This window comes from Myxocyprinus asiaticus, chromosome 9 (assembly GCF_019703515.2).
Source record: "Myxocyprinus asiaticus isolate MX2 ecotype Aquarium Trade chromosome 9, UBuf_Myxa_2, whole genome shotgun sequence".
NCBI classification, from domain to species: domain Eukaryota; kingdom Metazoa; phylum Chordata; class Actinopteri; order Cypriniformes; family Catostomidae; genus Myxocyprinus; species Myxocyprinus asiaticus.
Genome location: NC_059352.1, coordinates 44,818,070 through 44,840,787, shown reverse-complemented (window position 1 = coordinate 44,840,787; position 22,718 = coordinate 44,818,070). Strand labels below are relative to the sequence as shown.

The 22,718-nt window shown below is 38.8% G+C and overlaps 2 protein-coding genes across 2 annotated transcripts; both read right to left on the bottom strand.

Annotated features, from left to right (window-relative positions):
* Positions 1 to 5,607: 5,607 nt before the first annotated feature.
* cldn10e (claudin 10e) lies at positions 5,608 to 12,433 on the bottom strand. Its single transcript, XM_051706550.1, has 5 exons — positions 11,788 to 12,433; positions 8,362 to 8,523; positions 8,198 to 8,279; positions 7,972 to 8,085; positions 5,608 to 7,888 (listed from the first exon to the last, which is right to left on the bottom strand). The coding sequence occupies exons 1-5, from the start codon at positions 12,017 to 12,019 to the stop codon at positions 7,531 to 7,533; spliced, it is 948 nt and encodes a 315-aa protein (XP_051562510.1). The 5' UTR covers positions 12,020 to 12,433; the 3' UTR covers positions 5,608 to 7,530.
* A 4,018-nt stretch (positions 12,434 to 16,451) lies between these two features.
* cldn10a (claudin 10a) lies at positions 16,452 to 22,480 on the bottom strand. Its single transcript, XM_051706552.1, has 5 exons — positions 22,216 to 22,480; positions 17,621 to 17,782; positions 17,450 to 17,531; positions 17,245 to 17,349; positions 16,452 to 17,148 (listed from the first exon to the last, which is right to left on the bottom strand). Exons 1-5 carry the CDS (start codon positions 22,433 to 22,435, stop codon positions 17,004 to 17,006), a joined length of 714 nt encoding a protein of 237 aa, XP_051562512.1. The 5' UTR covers positions 22,436 to 22,480; the 3' UTR covers positions 16,452 to 17,003.
* Positions 22,481 to 22,718: the final 238 nt, after the last annotated feature.

Genomic DNA, 22,718 nt, shown 5'->3' with positions numbered 1-22,718 from the left:
CAAAACAAAAGGGAGAGAGAAGTCAGAGGAATGCAGAAGCGGCTCACCACAAAGTGCAGCTTTTACCTGCGTGAATGCTTGCTGGCATGGCTCCATCCACTGGGCCGGGTCTGGAGCTCCCTTTTCCATGAGATCAGTCAGCAGCTAGTGACATCCCAATAATTAGGCACACACCTTTGATAATAGCCAGTCAGCCTCAGGAACTGTCTCACCTCTTTTTTGGTCTTGGGTCTCGGGCAGGTCGCAATCACTGCGGTTTTATCAATTTGAGGCTGCACCTGACCATGACCCAAGTGGAACCCCAGATACCGTACCTCCAACCGCCCAATTGCACACTTCTTCAGGTTTGCTGTGAGCCCCGCTCATCGCAGCAACCTCAGAACGGCCCCCAGATGCTGCATGTGCCGCCACCAATCATTACTATAAATAATGATATCATCCAAATAGGAAGCGGTGTACGCAGCGAGTGGCATGAGAACCCTGTCCATAAGATGCTGAAAAGTAGCCAGTGCCCCAAACAAACCAAAAAGAAGGGTCACAAATTGGTGTAAGCCAAACGGTGTTGAGAAGGCGGTTTTCCACAGGACATCAGCGTTCAGGGGATCTGCCAATATCCCTTTGTTAAATCCAGAGTTGAATAAAAGTGAGCCTTGCCCAACCGATTGAGCAGTTCGTCAATATGAGGCATTGGATAATCATAAAATAAAATTTCGATACCGCGTTAACTTTTCTATAATCCACACAGAACCAGACCAAGCAGTCGCTCTTCGGTACCAACACCACCGGGCTAGCCCAGTCACTGTGGGATTCTTTTATTACCCCCATATCGAGCATGGCCTTTAAATCTTCCCATACTACCTGTTTCTTGTGTTCAGGTAAGTGGTATGGATGACTACGTACCACTATCCCTGGGGTTGTCTCAATGTGGTGTTTTATGAGATTAGTGCAGCCAGGGAGAGGCGAGAGTCAGAGAAATTATTTTGCAACCTGGCAACCTCTGTACATTGTGACGGTGAGAGGTGGTCTCCACAAGGGAAGGTGAAGTGGTTGGCTTTTAGATTTACCTCCGGTCCGAGCTCCTCCCTCTCCGGCACTACCCTCACCAAGGATACGGGTACCGCCTCTCTCCATGGTTTTAGTAGGTTGAAATGGCAAATCTGACGTGCCCCGCCCCTATCCATACACACTACCTCATAATCGACTTCCCCAACTTGCCCTTGTGACCTCAAAGGGCCCTTGCCATCCCCTACTGGGAATTCCCTAAGGGTGGGGGAGGATGACTTCAAGTCTGGCACGGAGCAGCCACAGACGGCCCAGCCAGAGCTTCATACATCCCACACCAGTTTACTTTCTCACAGGACCCATCCACACACAACCCCTTCAATAATGACCGAAAAGCCAGTCAATTAGTTCCCAAAATTAGCGGATGGGTGAGGCGAGGACTATTCACTGCCTCAATATTATGCTTTTGTCCCCGGAATATTACCCTGACGGTCACTACAGGATAATCATGAATATCCCAGTGCACACATCTCACCTTACCCAATTATTTGCCTCCAATGCCCCGTTTTGAACCAAGCATTGATGAATGGAGGTTTGATTACAACCTGAATCCACCAAGGCTTGGTATGTACCCCCCTTAATACTCATGGGTATTTGGCATGTCCCTGCTTGCTCAGGGGCGGTCTGTGGGGTGTCGGGATCTGGATCAAGGCCCCCACCTCCATTACAGGGCACTTCTCTCAAACATGGCCCGGCTCCCCGCAACTCCAACAGAACGGCCCAAGCCTTCTGCCCACACTCGTGGCAGCGGACTCCTTCACCTGGGACAAAGAGAGGGGAGAGACAGGGTTTATGGAAGCAGAGAACCCCCATGATCGGGGAGCCGGTCTTGGGGGAATGTTCCCCCGTTTCCAGGGAAACGGAACAGGACGGAAGGAAGGAGGGGGGGAGAGAGAACAGGGGAGGAGACATTAGAGGTGTGAAGGGCATGGTCTTCTGCCATCTGGATTGCTTCATCCAGTGACGCCGGCCAGTGGCACTGGACCCACTTGGCCGTCCCCTTCGGTAACTGTGAGACGAATTGCTCCAGCACCACCAGGTTGATGACATCCTCGGCATCGCTGTCCTCCTTGGCCAGCACCCACCACCGGCAGACGTCACGGAGCTGCTGGACAAAGGCAAATGGGCAGCTGGCCTTGCTCAGCGTTAAGGAGCAGAAATGCTGACGATGATCTTGGACTTCTTCAGCACCGAGTAGTCCAGGAATTTGGCGACCGGAAGCTGTTGTGCCGTGATCTGGTCTTCCCCATTCAGCAGCGGCAGAAGATGGACCATCCAGTGTTCCGGCAGCAATTTCAGAGCTTCGGCGGTGTGCTCAAAGAGCTCAAGGTTGGCCTCCTGGTCATCTTGAGGCCCCATCTTGGTGAGCAAGTCATGGGGGTGCGCTGCTGCCGGGGACTGGGAGGCCACCCCCTCCTGGGGTACTAAGCTCCGCAGCACCTGCCAGTCCTCTTCTGGGCCCAAAGGAGCACCTCAAAGTGCTATTGCTGCTCTCTCCGAAGCTCCATGAGGGCCTGGTGTTGGCCCTGGTGGATGCTGGCAAGGGATCGGAAGACTTCCTCCAGCGGCGACAACTCCATGACAGCATATCCTTCTTCCTCTAATCCCGGGTTTCAGCACCAGTGTAACAGGTTCGAGGAATGAGGAAGTGGGAGACGGCGAATCCAACTCAAAGGTAAATTTATTTACACTTAAACAATGTGCTTTTTAGTGGAACCGTTCTGTAACACACACACACACACTCTGAAGCTCGGCTCTCCCTCCCTCACTCTGAGCCCCTTTTATTTCCTCCATCTCTCACTGTGAACAAAGGAACAGCAATTACCAGCAATTCATCTCAGGTGAAAACCTGAACGCTCGACCACGCTCTCACCCACAGTTACTTTCAACATATTACAATAAATTTTTTAAATCAAAAGTCGTATATGTTAACATTAGTTAATGCACTATGAAATAACATGAAATAACAATGAACAATTGTATTTTTATTAACTAACATTAACAAATATTAATAAATAAATTATTTTTTATTACTTTTATATCAGTTTTTGAAAGAACCATACTGATCACATTGTGAATTTCGGCACCAGTAATTCGAAAGTTCTGCTGCTGAAATTGGTCCATGCATACTGAAATTTGAACCACTGCCTCCTGTGGCCAAAGTTGGAAATAGTGTGAAGGTAAAATGTCCACAGGGTGGTGCCCAAAGCAAGTTGCGTTTTTTGTTGTAAACGAGGTAATATAGTCAACAGGAATGCATATCTTTTACAGAGTGTCACACTAGGAGTAAATAGCACCTGCCACACAGCTGGGCTATTTGCACTCCAATAGTCTAGTGCAAACACAGAAATTAAAGTCAAATTGCATTCCCAAGAGTTATGTTGCTGCAATAGTGTTATGTGTAAAGGCAGTGTGGATTCGTTTTTATAAAGCAGACGTCCCGGGTTCGATTCCCCCTTTGTCCCATTTTTTTCCCATTCTATCTTCTGTCTCTCTTAATATTTCCTCTTATACTACTTATAATAATAAATAAAAATGAATATAAAGGTTGATTTCATTACATTTATTTGGAGATGGTGGGGAGTTGAGAGAAAGGTTTGATGTGGGTAAAATTAACCATGCTTTTACTATAGTAATATTTTAGTAACCATGCTTTTTGGCCATTTTTTAATGCAGTTAACCATGGTTTTACTACAGCAATATGGTGTTAATATAGTACTATGTTTAATTTTGTGGTTACTATGATTTTACTACAAAATACCATGGTGATGCTATGGTTACTTAGTAAAACCATGGTTAGTTTTTGTAAGGTAGGGTTAGGGTTAGGTTTAGGGTTAGGGGTTAGTGTAGGGTGTCCATGGGACTCTAAATAAACACAATAAGCACGCTACAGTGATGCCCCTATACTGTATGTTAATATTTCATTTGGGGTGCAAATAGCATCTAACACTGTTTGCACTCAGTACAAAGAAAATGCTTTTTGTTGCTATTTTACACTTAGTGAAAATAGCATCTATTACTATTTGAACAACATTAAAACCACCTGCCTAATATTGTGTATGTCCCCCTCGTGCTGCCAAAACAGCACCAACCCGTATCTCAGAATAGTATTCTGAGATGCTATTCTTCTCATCACAATTGTATAGAGTGGTTATCTGAGTTACCGTAGACTTTGTCAGTTCGAACCAGTCTGGCCATTCTCTGTTGACCTCTCTTATCAACAAGGCATTTCCGTACACAGAACTGAAGCTCACTGGATGTTTTTTGATTTTGGCACCATTCTGAGTAAATTCTTGAGACTGTTGTGCGTGAAAATCCCAGGAGATCAGCAGTTACAGAAATACTCAAACCAGCCCATCTAGCAGCAACAATCATGCCACAGTCCAAATCACTGAGATCACATTTTTTTCCCATTCTGATGGTTGATGTGAACATTAACTGAAGTTCCAGACCCGTATCTGCATGATTTTATGCACTGCACTGCTGCCACACAATTGGCTGTTTAGATAATTGCATGGATGATTGTTTGTTCCAGACAGACTGGTATGAGTATTTCTGTAACTGCTGATCTCCTGGGATTTTCACGCACAACAGTCTCAAGAATTTACTCAGAATGATGCCAAAAACAAAAAACATCCAGTGAGGGGCAGTTCTGTGGACGGAAACTTGTTGAAACTTGTTAATGAGAGAGGTCAAAAGAGAATTGCCAGACTGGTTTGAACTGACAAAATGTAGAGTAACTCAGATAACCGCTCTGTACAATTGTGGTGAGAAGAATAGCATCACAGAATGCTATTCTGAGATGCGGGTTGGCGCTGTTTTGGCGGCACGAGGGGGACCTACACAATATTAGGCAGGTGGTTTTAATGTTGTGGCTGATCAGTGTATATTGCCTATATTTTATTAACCCTACTCCCTAAACCAAACCCCAACCCTAAACCTAACCGTCAGTGTAGCATGTTGATTTCCCTTGCTCATGCTCCGAACATCAGCTGTCTAATTTCAAAATAATATTGTCCTCATAAATATAAAACATCGTATAACATGTGAGGTGTGGATACATTAGGATATTTGTAGAGCTGCAGAAAGAGTGAAAGTGATACTGTTTATGTATAAACAACATTCAGCAATATCAGTGATTCTGAAAAGGAGACAAGGAGAGTGAACTAGCACTTTATAAAAACTAAAAGATGAGTCAACTGCACAGAAAATCCAGATGTCGGTCAGATAAGAATTGCCACTCCTTTACAGCTCAAAAAGCAGGAACCTAAATGGAAAACATTTAAGTATTTTACCACTAGAGCACCAATGATAATGATGATAGGGCACTTTTACAATTTTGTCACTAGATCTCCTTACCAGCAATACACTGGAGAAGATCAAGTCAAGTCCCCTATATAGGGATGGGCTTTTTATTATTATTATTATTTTATTTAGACTTTCACAACACAAAAGTCATAAGAATGTAAAGTAACGTAAAATCAAAGTGTAAAATATGGTGCTAGTCCTATCATACTGAACTTTCAGATGTCAACAATGCCTTTATGGTCATCTTTTATTACTTCATTAAATCAACCACACAAATCAGTGTAAAATCATGCAAAAAATATTCTTCAATGTCAAGGCCAGACTCTCAAAGTCCACGGTTGACCACTAAAGCTGAACTGTTGTTCCACATTTTAAACCAGTCTTTGATACCCCATAATATAACATTGGTACATTTACATTTATGATTATGGGTAAAGTACATTTACATTAATGGTGATCAGTCCCTGGGAATTCTATTTGACATTTTCCATACAAGTTCAAGTTAAACAAAGGGCATTATATATATTTGACAACAATGATGATCCAACATAATACCAGATTGGCTTATTGTACAAAATTAAATAAAATATCCTTAAAATCAAACATTGAAATGTATTACAGTAATATTGCCATGAATGGTTTAGGCATAACAATATGCAAAATTATTAACATGACATAAGCTGAATAGGAAAACCGACTTATTAATGTGTTACCAGTCTAACACATAGAACAAATTCCAAATGTATAAAGATTAGCCATATTACCAAGTTAAAACTGAAGTATGTTACTTTTTCTGTGTTAAATACTTTCTCCTAACCCAGTTTAATAAGCAGAGACAACTATAATTAAGCCACTCTTAGATACATTTTCTCAAAAAACTGTAAGCACTGTGCTCCTGTGGCACTATGAAAATTGCTCTGTTTGTTTTGAGTGACCCGCTTAGACCCGCCTCAACAACGTTACTCAATCAATGGCGTGAGTTTGAGGCGGGACTGTCCCTTTGTTTGACCAACGACAGACAGAGGGCATATTCAAAAAGCTGTTTGAAAATAGAAGTAAAAATCCCATTCATTTATCTCATAGACAAATTGATTTTCAACAATAACTTATCAACTTTTAAAGACAGACATACCTTGAGCTCCGAGGTTGTTCATCGATGGTATATGCTTCCGTTGAAGCCATCGGTCTGCGTTATTTTAACTTCATTATTTAAAAATCGAGTTTGATAGTGGAATTCATGGAAAACAACTACATTACCCATGGTACAGCAGAGAAAGATCCACTAATCAGAGAACTGTGGCCAACGAAACCAGCAAAACGTGTCTCGGAGCGACCACCCACTTCCATGACGCACTGTGAATGACCTAATCGATTCGGTTTCCCTTCACCCTTAAACTACTTATATATTTGTACATGTCGGAATATTTTGCAATAAATGTAAAATATTACAATCAGTAGTTTTAGCGTTTTTAGCGATGACATCAACATCAAAAGACATATGAAGCTTTTGTCCTCCTTTTTAAAAGTTGGAAAGCATGTTTATTTTGCTGCATGATCATATAGTTATTTTATTGGTAGCATTTAGCATCCCTGATAGCACACGTACTGTATATCACCCAGAAATCTATTTGATGTGTATGTTTACATCTGGAAAATGTTTTTTTGTAACATTGTTTGCTCATCTGCAATACGTCTATATGACGCATGTCAATTAGTTTGTCTCGGATGTCAGTAAGACCTTTCAACAGATATCTTTAAGACGTTTATGATTTAGAATGTTTGTAAATCTGATCTTTTTAATATGTTAATTAGATTGTGATGCTTTCCAGATGAAAAGATCTAAAACAGACATATCGGAGATGTACGTATGCTATTTGGGATCTGATCCTACCAGTTGAGGACCACTGTTATAACCTTTCTGTCCCTTAGCAAGGCTCTGAAGCAATGTCATAATTGCTTCAGAAAAACAATTTTCAAATAAGATGGATTGAATGCACAGTGCCACCCAAACATCAAAATAGCAAGCTAATTTCTAAGCATGAATCCAGCACACTGTTTTTGTCCACTAGGGGGAGTTCTGCTTATCCCCAACATCATTGTTTTTGTTAATTTCATGGAATCACTCTGTGTTTCCAGATCCAGTGGTCCATATTAGATATCTCAGAGGTAGGAATTCTTGATGAAGTGATGTGTAGTGACTCCAGAAGATACTTTCCTGCTGTTTACATCTGATCTGCTCAACCTTGAGGACCATGAAGAGCGCACCAATCGAGACACTTCTGATTTCACAGAGCTTCTTGATTTGTCAGAGCGTCTGAATCTTGAGGAACGTCCAGTTCTAAAGATATGTCTGTTCTTAGTTGGAGCATTTGACACAGCTGATAGTTCAGACTTTGAAGAGAGCTCCGATATTGTTGATACTTTAGACTTTGAGCAAAGTTCAGAGACAGTGGAAATATTTGTGTGGGATGAATGTAAGGCTTTGCCCTCCTCGGCAGGAACAATGAGAATTGGTGCACTGAAGACAAATTTGTTTTATTAAGCATATTGTCTAAATTGTTGCACCAGAAGGTTTCCATTATTCTTATACTGAATAATCACCTGCTGTACACCGGAGTCCAGGTCTTGCAAACTGAAACTAGGAAGAAAAATCCACCAGTAATCTGAAAAGCACATCCTGACCATCCAAGGAACAATGGAGTTCCCAAGTCAAATCTGAAACATTTTCATATTCCCAGTTATTTTATGGCATGATAAACAATTGATAATAAAATTATTCAGTGACTGCATAAAACATGCAGTTGAGGTCCATGCTTAATGTTCTTACTGCAATCCATCAAATGTGGGGTTGAAGAACTCTGCAGAGACGTAATGAGCATATACTGCATAACCAGAGGAAGCCAGCATACCTTAAAGAGTAAAACAGACATATATGTATATCTAATTTATGATGGTTCTGAAAGAGATGATGCAAGTTTTGATTAAATCTACCACTTATGACATGACAGAAGCCTCCGATGAACACAGATCGGTGTTTCTCTTTGTCTTTGCCTCCGATGTAAGTGCATTCCATTCCAACAAGACTCAGGATGATCCCCAGCATTCCGACAGCCATCCCGGACATCAGCAAACCCCGTACAATCTGGAGGTAACCTGAATATTCAAGATCCAAAGAACCTGTAATAACCCGTTATCTGTAAAAACAACATTAAATTAATACTCAACCTGTAACGGTGGTGCACCCAAACTTCAATTTAAATAAATTATTAAATTAAATTAAATTTAACTGAATAAAAAAAACAAAAAGAAAATGGATTTTCGGGCGCAAGACAGGTTTAACCCAGTCAAAATAAATAGTCTTGTGTGTATGTGTGTGTTGCAATGGAAGAGTTGGGTGGAACAAAGTTCATTGCAGGTACATTGCATTGTAGTTGATATTGAAACATCCAGGAACATGTGGGAAATCCCAAAGGCAACAGAGAACAGATACCTAGATCCTCTGCACTACATACGTCTTCGACATTCCCGTCTTGGCTATCGGCTCTTCGAGTGGAGACTCCAATCACCTGCTCGTCTTTGCATGGAAAGTGATCAACTGAATGCCTCCCTCACCGATCAGTGACATTGGCCTCTAATGTGCAAAGGTAATGCATGGTCTACTCTAGACATTCTCACATGCTTCCACTGCCTCGTTCAACTCAACAATCGCCCCTACACAGCAAATACTCCAAACTTATCTTGTTTCAACGAGCTCCTTGATATTCTCAATTTTCCTCCTTTTCTCTCCGCTGATTTTAACAATCTGCCATCTTTTATCCTCTTCCACTCTTTCGGTCTCCGCATCAAGATAATTAAAGAAGGCGTTAGTAATTGTGCGAGTGAAATTCTCAGCACCGCCACAAACCCATAAATGAAAATGATGTCATTGTTTACTCAGCCCATGTTGTTCCAAACCTATACGACTTTTTCTTTTTGTAAAACACAAATGGTAAGTTTCTTTAAGAATATCCTTAGCCACTCTTTTTTATATAATAAAAGTGAATGAGAACTAGGGCTGTCAAACAAAAAGCACCAGAAAGTATAAAAGTATGTATGTATGTATAGATAGATAGACAGATAGACAGACAAGATGCTTGAAACAACCTATCAGCCAACAACCTTGAAAAACTGTGTGCAAATGTACTTAGAAAATGTTTTATTGTTCCAAAGGCATAGGGTGGTCATACCAAATATTCATTGATGTATTTTTATTTTATGTTTACACAAAAGTAGAAGATGAGGTAGATCCTTTCCGTAATTGGCACCTAAACTATGGAATTGTCTTCCTAGCATTGTTCAAGACTCAGACACACTCTCTCAGTTTAAGTCTAGACTGATGACTCATCTCTTCAACCAGGCATACACCTAATTTATCCTTCAACTCAAAGTTATGATGCATTAGTCAGGTCTGCCAGAACTGAAAAAATCTCATATTCTACACTCACTGAGCACTTTATTAGGAAGACTTGTTAACTACTTATTTATGCAATTATATAATCAGCAGATCGTGTGGCAATGCATAAAATAATGCAGATACGGGTCAGGAGCTTCCGTTAATGTTCAAATCAACCATCAGAATGGGGAAAAATGTGATCTCAGGGATTTCAACTTTGGCATGATTGTTGGTGCCAGACGGGCTGGTTTGAGTATTTCAGTAACTGCTGATCTCTTGGAATTTTTATGCACAACAGTCTCTAGATTTTACTCTGAATGGTGCTGAAAACAAAAAACATCCAGTGAGCCGCAGTTCTGTGGACGGAAACACCTTGTTGATAAGAGAGGTCAACGGAGAATGGCCAGACTGGTTCGAGCTGACAGAAAGGCTACGGTAACTCAGATAACCGCTCTGTACAATTGTAGTGAGCAGAATAGGATCTCAGAATGCACAACATGACAAACCTTGAGGCGGATGGGTTACAACAGCAGAAGACCATGTTGGGATACACATCCTTAGGTTACCAGAGCCTGCCAGATCCAGTTTCAGTCCTGCCTGATGTCCGACTCCCACTGTACATGTCGATGTAATGATGACTACTAACTGCAGTCTGAGCCAGCCAGACATCACTTCAGTCTACTACAATGGACTTCACAGAGGATGAACTGATGTCAACTCCAACTGTAAGACATGCCTGCACCTCAGACTTAGGATGGACTTCACTGGAAATGAACTACCACAAGCTTCCAGCTGGACTGCAATGCACTTCACTGACCTCTGCCTGCATCATCTTTGTCAAAGCATGGACTACATACACAAATGCATTTGTGTGCACTTCCACAGTTAATTCAGGTTGGACTTCAAAGACACTTGGTCAATAATCTTACAGTTCATACAAAATTGTTTAGTTTAAACATTTTCCACCAACATCTACTCAGTTTGCTAATTAAAACCATGAATTGTACTACACATACAAAACTATTATTTGCATTATACTGTTTAGTCAGAGGGGAACTGCAGTTGAGCCTGGTTTCCCCCAAGGTTATTTTTATTCAATCACTTTATTCACTGAACTTGCACAATGATGACTTTAAAACATTACGGCTTCATTTTCTGTTACAGTATGATTTTTTGTAAAGCTGCTTTGAAACTATGTTTCATTGTGAAAAGCATTATACAAATAAAAATGACTTGACTTATTTCCTGCACTTTGTATGAAATTAGTTAATAGATCAAAATTATTCATGCCATTAATTTTTAAAACATCCTTAATATACAAAATGTTTCACAACTGCAGTACTATATACAGTAATTATATCGACTTAAAAAATATGTTTGAAGACTTTAACTTTTTTTAAATGTGATTAATTTGATTATAGTCACTTGCATTAAAGGAGATAATTACACAACTTGAAAAGTTATAAAAAATATTTATTTTTATTTTTGTAAAATACTGCTATAAATGTTTTTCAAATATTTTATGAAACAAACATTCACACAAATATTACATTTCTACACACTTAACTCATGTGTTTTAAATTAGATAAAAACATTTTTTTAAAAAATTCTCATTTTAATAACCTTGGACAATGTCAGTGACCCGTTTATATTGTGTGTACATTACCAGTGAAATATTTGCACTCACCTACATATTCTTTATTTTTAAGATTTGTCTACAAAACTAATTTTAAGCATTGAAGCCTTTGGTTCTTAAGGGTTCTAAGCTCATGAGAAACATACATTCAGTCAAAGGTATCCGAACTTTTGACAGTAAAGTATATGTTATGTGTATAATGTGCATATGTGAATACAGGATGTAGTATGGCATAGTGGCTGATTTTTTGTAAACTCTGTTGATTGTTGCTGTTGTCTCGCAAGCAAATGTCTTGTGTTGTACTACATGTACATAAAAGAGCAGTCTAAATATCACATAATGCCCATACCTTCCACAGACCAGAGCACTGGGAAGTTGTAGCAGTTGGATGTGGTAGCGGAGTCTGTGAGGCAGGCTCTCCACAGACTGGACCAGTACCAGGCCACTTTGATGATGGCACTCCCCCCTTGCCCACCGATAGAAGTGACCTTCCAGCCCTCCATGGCCATGGAGCAAGCGACAAAGATCCAGCCCAGCACAGTCAACAGAAAGCCCCAGATCTGCATAACACGAATCCTCATCTTTGGATCAGATCTTTTTCTGCACTAAATCCGCCAAACTTCTAAGCTGTCTATTTACCAGTACATGTGGGCAACGTACCTCACACTTTGTGTTGTCTCTTTGTAGTCTTTTGTTTTTCTCTAAAATTAGACTCCCAGTATTTCTCTTTCTTTGGCTTTCCTGCCTTTACAGTCTTAACATGTCAGTTCTTGATCCATTCCATGTTTCCTTTTTATAGGATTTCTTAAACTGTTCTACATGGAACCCGGCCACTAAACTCATTTCCTCTTCTTTTTGCTGATGTGAATATATGGCTCTCCATGTTCCCACAGACTTGTTTTTAAGTTAGAGTGAAAGAGTGAAAATGCTTACCTCAATTTTTCAACTCAAATTTCATATAAGGGTATTTCTTCCATTAGTGGAACTTTGATGATTTTTAAGAAGTGTTAAAACTCTTTAATGATCTTTTCCCTATTTTTAAGAGTGTTGAAATTTTCCAGAAGAGTCTGTCCCTAACCCAGACTTTTAATCTGTAAATTATAAAAATAATAAATGTTAAAATCAGGAAAATTCTACTTGGCTCTTTTTCTCAGTTTTCACTAATAAAATTAAAAGTTTTCATAACTTATAAAATTATATTTTAAATTAATTTTCTATTTATGTGTAAATTAATTTCTTTTTTTATATAACAATGAAGTGCTGTCCTCAATACAACTGTTATTATCATTACGCACTGTAAAACAATCTTGTTTCAACTACAAAGTAAGTGTTCGTGCTGCCTTAAAATTTTAAGTTGTGTCAACTTAAGTAGAAAAGGTGTTTAAACAAAACATAAAGTTGATTTAAATCATTAACTTGTTCAATGAGCTTAATGTCTTCTTAGTAAACTTGACTTCAATCAACTTGAAGTTCAACTATTCATATTATAATTTCATTTCATTGCTAACTATAGAAGTAATAAAGGCTATTCCAGTTGTCGTAAGTAAAATAGACTGCTGTATGTTGGTATGTTGATGATCAGAGACCAACTATATATAATAGCAGCAAACAATAAAAAATAAATAAAATAAAAGACAGTAAAACTGCAAGTTGCATAATTTATTCATACTGCATTGCATGCTAGGAATGAATACATGTGCGTGATGTGCGTAGTTCTCTTGACTTATATTTTTGATTTCAGCTGAATCGTTCAATAACTTCTCACAGCCAACAAAAACTTGTATAATTTAGTTATCTCAACCAGATCAATTCAGGGCACTTATTCTAACTCTACATTTGAAGTTATGAAAGCTAAAAGGAAAAATAACTTTTAACAGTGTGGCGAGCATTTTAGAGAACAATTAAGATATCCAAAAAACGTTTATATTTGGTTATCATGGAAGTGAGAAGCACATCTCTGTAAGGGCAACAGTGTGACAGTTTGAAGATCAGAAATGTAATTCATTTTCAGTTAAGTTCATAGGTAATTAACTGCTAGCTAACTTGTGTTTACAAGTTTAAGGCTTATCCAGCTTTTTCTCCCAAAAGTGAAAAATATCATTACCATCGGACACAATGTCAAAAATCCACAACATTACACATACTGTACCAATATTTAAAATGAAACAGTTTGAATATGTTTAATTTTTTTAAGGTTTCAAGTGAAGAATTACCATTAGCATCACAATTACTTGCAGGCCATCTAGTTTTAAACACCTTGATCATCAGGATTTTGGTCTATTTTGAAGTAATACAGCAGAGGGAGTTAGATGATATGTTTATAGGTGCAGATCAAATATAGTCTAATAGAGTAATATAATAAGGGGGTAATATAGAAAGTCCCAGATTCCTGCGGTTGATGTTGCATTGAACTTTGATCAGGTTTGAAAGGACTTTCTTGTTACATCTCCTAGAGAATTTAAGAGACCTTCTGAGTATATGAAGATCTGTGCTTTCTTCATTGTTTTAACTAATGAAGCCAGGACAGGGATGTTGAATTACACATTTGTTTGCTAGAAGAAACTCAGCAATTACCTGAACAACTCTTTAGAGGCAGCAGCAGCAATGAAATCCAAGGATATTGTCTCTTGTTAGTCTGAAAAAAGATAATGGTGCCCTCTTGTGGCCAATATTGGAGACTACTGGTTTTAAGCTGGCTAAATGTTGTTTATTTGTGGTGCTCTTAAAGGCATAGCTCACCCAAAAATGAAGATGAATGCTGCCTATGTGCTTTTTGGAGCTTCAGAGTTCAAAGACCAACAGAGCTGAGATATTCGTCTTGATATTATTCATCATTGTAGATCTCTCTTGGTACTGCTTTTCATTTTCATTGATTTTAATAAAAAAAAATTACAACAGCATCTTGTTTTACAGTAATACGAATCATTGAAAACAAGGGAAAAGTAGTGAAATATCCTGATGTGTTACAGTAATAAGAACTGAGGAGTAAAATGTGCTGAAGTGTCATGAAAATAAGTCACAATGCAAAAAAATCCTTAATGGTCCTAAATGTAGGCTTCATTCTCTTTTTGCAAAATATGATGTATATTTCTTTATTGATTTGGGGTCAAATATATCCTGGCGGTCAGCAGTGGGCTCAACCGCTTTCTGGCGGTCCACGCCAAGCTTCCTCCTACGTCGGCGAGAAGCCTGAGAAGAGCCAGGGGAAGGACAGAGCACGGGCAGAGGGGAGTGCTCAGGTGAGCAGGCCCTTCCCCAGAGTAGTGCCTCCATCTTGCAGAGTCTGCGAATATCGGCAACTAAAGTCCCAGAATGGCCACAAAAAGATCTCACCCAGCTCCTCCGCCCTGAGAGGTTTATCTAAACCCCACAGGAAGAAAAACACCACCTATGGGCCTCATTGGCATGCTCTTGGGCATACTCCCCCATGGGTCAACAGTTCTGTGAGCAGGTGTGAAACTGGTCGTGGTGGGAGGTGCTCTGGGAGGTCAAATCCCATATTGCCTCTGCTGGGTCCCAATTTAGCCAGATTATTATGTCACAGTATCTGAGGGAGGACCCAAACACAGAGGCAATATACAAAGGGCTTTTATTAAAGAAAAAGAAAAAAGAAAAAGAAAAAGTACTAACAAAACTCTCACGAGGGAGAGAAAACACCACAACAGGGTAAAATAATACGCTTACGAAAATCAAGAGTTCATGGCAAATTCGCCACTGATAATTTTCACATGCAAATGAGCTTTGTGGCAAACTGTTCCATTGTTGCCAAAGGTTTGGGAGGCTCACCACTACAGGCGAAAAGCTGCAAACATTTGCAGCAAATCAAAAGCTCATTTGTATGTGAAAATAAAGAGCAGTAAATTTGCTGCAAGTCTGCAGCTGATTTAGATTTTTTTTTTGTAAGGGGAAACAAACCAAAAACCACCTGAGGAACAGGAACCAACAAATGACTCAAACCAACCGAAAAAGAAACAAATTCACAAAATAATCTGTCAGAGACATGAGGGAAGAGGGCACAATATATAGGGAGGAAAGCACATGAGGAGCAGCTGAAACTAAATAACATAACAAAGACTCAACAAGGGAGAGTTCTGAGAGAAACAAGGAGGTGGAGTCAGGGAAGCACATGGCTGAACAAACACAAAACCATGTGTTAACATATAAGACCAAACAGACATGAGTGCACATGGTGATGAAGAACCAAATACAGCCATGTGCACTCAAACAACAAACAAGACTGACAAGAGCGCATGGCAAGAGAACTGAAGCCATGCACTCACAAAGACGAGCCATGGAGCACGAGTGTCCGGATCCCGACTCAGAACAGAAACAGAAACAGAGTGTAGACAGGGTTTGAGTGTTAACAGTTGTGTTTGAGATGAACAGTTAATATATTCAGATGCAATATGTTGGATGTGTGTTATGTGTAACTTATGAAATGTAGTTTTATAATGTTGTGGAGCTTGTTCATTCTCTTCAGACTGAGTTTTAAAAAAAATGGCTGATTTAGTGGGGCTGCTTGATGTTAGCCAATCAGAACAGTGGGCGATTACATTGAAGTTTTAAGGAGGCACAAATGCCAAAACCGAGCATAAAAAAAAAAAAAAAACAAATAAACATACTAACATCATTGGACCTCAGGGAAGATAAAACTTTTTTTTTTTCCTCCCCAAGAGCATTGCGTGACCCCTTTAAGATTACTTGTAGATTTCATGCTTGAACATTTTAAAACACTAATTCCAAAAAGTTATGTCAATATCCTTTTGTTAATGGTCTCCAGGTTAATAATACAAAGCCCACCCACATTTTGAAGCACAGTCCAAAACTGAAGATTATGCTCTTTTTTTTTTTTATGTCACAAAATACTTTAAAACCTTCTTACAAAATGAGCACAGAGACATTGAATACTTCTTTTAAGGAAGCATCTGACAGAACAAGAGGACTCTGCCAACCAGCAGAAGCCCACAGACTTGAAAGCTCTGAAAACTGGGATCAGAGTGTAGGGTTTCACCGATCAGGAGGTGAAGAGAGACTCCATCTCCGGAGCAATATGTGATTTCCGACTCAATTTCCGGAATTGAAACAGCATGCTCCTGTGGTCAGTGAAGCGCAGCTGTGGTCCCTGTCTTCTCCGGTAAAGTTTGTCATCAGTTCACCTAACTTAGGGTTAGTTCATTGTCCCAAGTGAAGATATTTGGCAATTTGGTTCATGTTGTCAGACTCGGAGAGCTTTCTTGAGGTTTCTGATGGGTAATATAGCGGTGAAACAAAGTAAACTGAAATAATGCAGATCAAAAACCTTCAGTACATATAGTCATATCTCATCAAAATTAGTTTTGGTGTTAAAAATGCAGTGTTTAAAAGTTCCTCGTGGATTTACCCAGGTAGAATATACGTTTCAGAAGTTTTGTTTGCATTTGTGAAATAATCTTGCTACAAACGATGAAAGCAGCTTAATATAATGAGATCTCCTCAGGTTCTTCTTTCAAGGATTTGTTTGATAGACTGTACACAGTGAATAGGCTTCATTTGTTATCATTTCCAGGTGTTTTGAGGAACCTTAAATCAAACATATGCATTCCTCCCAAACTGTCTGCCAGAGAAGATCTGTTCTGAAGGATCTTTCTGAAGAGCCTCAGAGTTCTTATTGGTCTTGGTAACCTTGTTTCGTGTTGATATGAAAGATGTCGCACCATTGTAGGAATACTCCCTGTCAGAGAAGACAGAGTAATCGCTCAACCTGTAAGAACAACTGCTTTTTAAAAAAAACAAACACCGGTAGATACTGTAAGAATAAGACTTTCACCTGATTTTGAATCCCTCAATCATGGAAAAGCAAAAGATGAAGCCCCCAACAATGCCAAGAACAGATCCAGACCAGCCAATAAACAATGCCGCCCCAAGTTCAAACCTAAACACAGAAAGAAAGAAATACTGGTGTTATTAGGTGGTCTGCATTTGCACACTGAAACTTGCAGCAACAATTGTAAAAATGTGATGGAATTTCTTACTTCTGTTTTACAAATAAAGGGTCAAAGAACTCCGATGTTATTCTGTGTGCATATAGAGAACAGGCCGTCATGGAGCAGATTCCTACAGAGAGGTTGGGTGCATAGTTATATGGTACTGCCATGCAGTCAAGTGGGGATTTATCATGATACATGAAATGCGAAGTCTGATACCGCTGAGTATAAAGTGTAGCCCACTTAGGCAGGTGATCCTGGCTTTGGTGGTCTCTGAACCCCCTATCTTGGTACATTTCATGCCCACTAGAGCCAGGATAGCTCCAAAGAATCCCAGACACACAGCTGAGATCATCAGCCCACGACACACCTGGATATAAGCTGAAGGAACAGGAGAGCAGGAGTAATAAGTCATAGGAAAAATTCATGATTATGATTGCTTTGAGGGTCTTTCTTAGGAAACAACATAACATGGGAAATCGACCTTTGTAGCTTTCAAAAGTTTATGTACACTGAAATCAACCCCATACTGACAAATTACTGACAAACATTTTTACATTATTTTAACTGTCGTCACCCTTCTCTCTAATGCTGCTAACACGGGTTCTGGTCTTGTGGGAACCAAGAAGTTATTGTGTTTACATAAACAATGGTGAACACAACTCGGAGGTTGCATTTCTGCTCTAAAATTATATTTTTACTCCACTGACGTTTTGGTTTATGGTTGGGTAGAGTTAATAAAATATGCATTCCTACTGACTGTATTACATAAAAATATTACTAAAAATATAACTGGCTTTTGGGGCCACACTGCAGACATTTCACCTGGAAACTGGAGCTTACACATGGCCATATGTTCAACAACACTTACAGCTTAATTAATGTTAAATGAAACAAAATGACAATAAAATGCAAAGTAATCTCTTCAGTAATCAAAATACTTTTTGAATGTTACTGTATTCTAATTACCAATGATTTAATTTGTAACTGTGGTGGAATACAGTTACTTATAGTTTGTATTTTAATATACGTAATCCTGTTACATGTATTTCATTACTCCCCAACCCTGGTTATAAACAGATGTGGCTTATTTGTCATTTTGTGTGTGTGTGTGTGTGTGTGAGAAATACACAGTTTTTGCAAATACAGTTTTTGTTTTGCACACGCATCAGATCTCACGCGAACTTGCCAACGTGCTTACATGACATGAGAGGCTGTGTTAACTCGGCTCTCTCGTGGATGCACATAGGAGATCTGGGCGGAAGCGAAAATTAATAAGTTAAAAAAAGTTTTAAATATTGATCCGTTTCTCTCACACACCTATCATATCGCTTCAGAAGACATTAATTAAGCCACTCGGGACATATGGATTACTTTTATGCTGCCTTTATGTGCTTTTTGGACCTTCAAAGTTCTGATCACCATTCACATGCATTGTATGGACCTACAGAGCTGTGATATTCTTCTAAAAATCTTCGTTTGTGTTCTGCAGAAGAAAGAAATTCATACACATCTATTCCCTTTAAAAGGAATAGTTCACCCAAAAATGAAAATTCTCTCATAATCACATAAAACAATAAAAATAGCCAGCTAACAACCATAATCATAAGTCTAACCTAGGCCCAATATTTTATTATAATATTACAGTCTGTTATCAGTGCCCAGTCATAAGTGTTTTTTATTAGCTACTGCCATCATCAATATTGGGCGAGATTTATCTAGTCAGTACAGCGCATTGTTACTGCCACCTCTGTTTCACCAGACCAATACCAATTTTTTTTTTTTATGTTACAAATTTTCTTTTCAGCGTTGCAGGCAGTTTACCGATAAAGCATGTGTGTGACATATCCTGGGTTAAGATGGAATTAACATGTTACATATTTGTCAGGATAGATGGCTTATGATCAAATGTCTTCCCTATCTGAGAAGTAGCTAACGTTAGCCATGACTCAAAACATTTGACAGCTTATCCTAATGCCACAGGGGCCTATTAATTTTTTTATTTAAGTTAATGAGATAATTAATTGTATTAACAATTAACTGTTTTAATTCAGAAAAAAAATGCATTTCTACATTAAAATTACATATAACAGAGGGTTGACTCAAAACAGGTTTTGAAAATGTTTTTTTTTTTACAAATAAATTTCTCTAAACAGAGATGAAACCAGAATTTCCTCAGTTATCTGTTTAAATTGTAGGCATATAAATTCCAAATCATTTGTGATTGAAATGTGGTTTGAATAATTGAGCACAGTTTTCTGAAAATGAAAATAAATGCATCCTTCATGAAAGTCTTTAGTTAGCTTTCAGGAAGTTTTCCCGAAACTGTCTATGATGAGTCACCACAAATATTCACAGCCTCAAACATGATTCTGTGATAATAAATTTAAAACATTACCTGCTTAACCGGCTGCTTTTGCACGGTGCCCTCAGGCAACCAATGTGTCTGTGTGTTCCCACTGAGCTTTCTGCACTGACAGATGTTTGTGTATGTGCCATCCAAACATAATTAAGTCAATGCATGCTAGAGTTGTTAAACCCTCTATTTACTACTTGCCTTTATATTAATTATCTGCAGGTTATAACAGAGGTAATGAGTCGAGATAATTAAGTCAAATCATTGGCAAGTCACAGACTTTCCTAATTGCACTCTTGTGTCAGTGTCATGTAAGATGCATTATGCAACATTTTGGCATAAAAAGATCCCTGTTTTATATGGTCAAGTGAGCTGTTTGGCTTCAACTTGTTGTGTTGTGGTACTTCCTGCCAAAACAGCATTAGGGCAATCCAATACCATGCTACTCTTTTTCCGAACAATTAGATCTGCACTTTTCTGGAGGTAAGGAACCAATGGATGCCCTGCAATTTCATTCTCTTGCTCACTCACTCACATAGCCTACACACACACACACACACACACACACACACACACACACACACACACACACACACACGTTTTTGTATTATGTTGAGGAATTTTTAATGGCTTATATTGTTTATATACTGATCTAATTATATTTTCTATCCCCTAACTATTCCCCTACACTTAAACCTAACCCTCACCCACAACTTTCTGCATTTTTTAATTTTCTTTAAAATACAATTCATAATTTGTATTCCTCATGGGGACCAGCCAATGTACAATCCCCACAATATAGGTGACTTTAGCCTTTAAATATTCTATCTCTATAGAAATCATAATTATCTTTATTTATATATATATATATATATATATATATATATATATATATATATATATATATATATATATATATATATATAGTAAATAGGACAGTAAATATACATTTATACAATATATATACATATCAATGAGCTATATATATATATATACAGTATATTTATATATACTATATACAGTACTGTGCAAAAGTTTTAGGCACTTGTGAAAAATGTTGCATAGTGAGGATGTCTTCAAATATAATGCCATAAATATTTTTCATTTATCAATTAACATCATACAAAGTCCAGTAAACATAAAAAAGCTGAATCAATATTTGGTGTGGCCACCTTTGCCTTTAAAACAGCCCCAATTCTCCTAGGTACACCTGGACACAGTCTTTCTTGGTTGTTGGCAGAAAGGATGTTCCAAACTTCTTGGAGAATTCACCACAGTTCTTCTATCTATTTAGGCTGTCTCAATTGCTTCTGTCTCTTGTAATCTCAGACTGACTCAATGTTCAGTGGGGGCTTTGTGGGGGCAATGCCATCTCTTGCAGAGTGCCCTGTTCTTCTATTCTAATCTTTTCTATTTGCAAAAGTAATGTTTGGGAGTTTAAAATTTATTTTTCCTATTGACACACTAAAGCTGTAGATATAAATAACCATTTTAAGACAAAGGTTTTTGTGAAACATCTTAAGTGCCTAAAACTTTTGCACAGTACTGTATGTGTGTATGTAGACACACACACCGATCAACTACAACATTAAAACCACCTGCCTAATATTGTGTAGGTCCCCCTCGTGCCACCAAAACAGCTCCAACCCGCGTCTCAGAACAGCATTCTGAGATGCTATTCTTCTCACCACAATTGTACAGAGTGGTTATCTGAGTTACCGGAGACTTTGTCAGTTTGAACCAGTCTGGCCATTCTCTGTTGACCTCTCTCATCAACAAGGCATTTCCATCTACAGAACTGCGGCTCACTGGATGTTTTTTGTTTCTGGCACCATTCTGAGTAAATTCTAGAGACTGTTGTGCGTGAAAATCCCAGGAGATCAGCAGTTACAGAAATACTCAAACCAGCCCGTCTGGCACCAACAATCATGCCATAGTCCAAATCAATGAGATAACATTTTTTCCCATTCTGATGGTTGATGTGAACATTAACTGAAGCTCCTGACCCTATCTGCATGATTTTATGCACTGCTGCCACATAATTGGCTGATTAGATAATCGCATGGATGATTGTTGGTGCCAGATGGGCTGGTTTGAGTATTTCTGTAACTGCTATATATATATATTTATATATTTATTTATTTATATATTTATTTATTTATTTATTTATTTATAAAGCTAATTAAGATCACTATAGACTTGCACTAAAGCACATCTTAACCCTGTCGCTAAAAAAAAAACTTACTACACTTCACAATTTAAAAAACAGTATTTGCATTATTTATTACTCGATTTTACAATTGAGAACATCCCCAAAAGGAGGTTTTGTCAGATTTAGCTAACTTTTGTCCAATTTTGTCCATAAACTGTACCTATTTATGTACACATACACAATCAAACACCTTCTCCCATTTAGCAGTAAATTTAGATAAGCAAAAAAAGTCTACATATAAAGTACCATCCAGTGCGAGCATAGAAGGAAAATCCTTGCAATTGGAAACTCCAGTGGAATCCGTAACACACGTCTTCCAGAGATTGGACCAAAAGGTTGCCGTGGTGATGACTGTCCCATCCACGGATGACACTTTCCAGTAGTCAGTTGGAAGCGTGGAGGAGATCAAAACCCAGCCAGATATGGTAAACAGGAAAGCAACAATCTCTGTCATCATGTTGGCCATTTCCCCAAGTGCTATCAAAGTTAGTGGAAAGTCTGCTGAGAATCAATAATTTCACAAGGGGTGCTCAGTCTGGAGTGATTTGTCTATTGCTGGGTCTTCCCCCCAGAATATATTTATATTCAACGGGGAGGGCTCTGGCTACTAACCTTTTCAACAGCTGACCAATAGCCTTTTGTTATCACATTAACTATCCACAACACCACACACACTCGCATACACACACATCCAAACATCACTCTGCAAGACTCATTTTGAGTGAGTCTGCAAAGATGCTGGAGGTCAG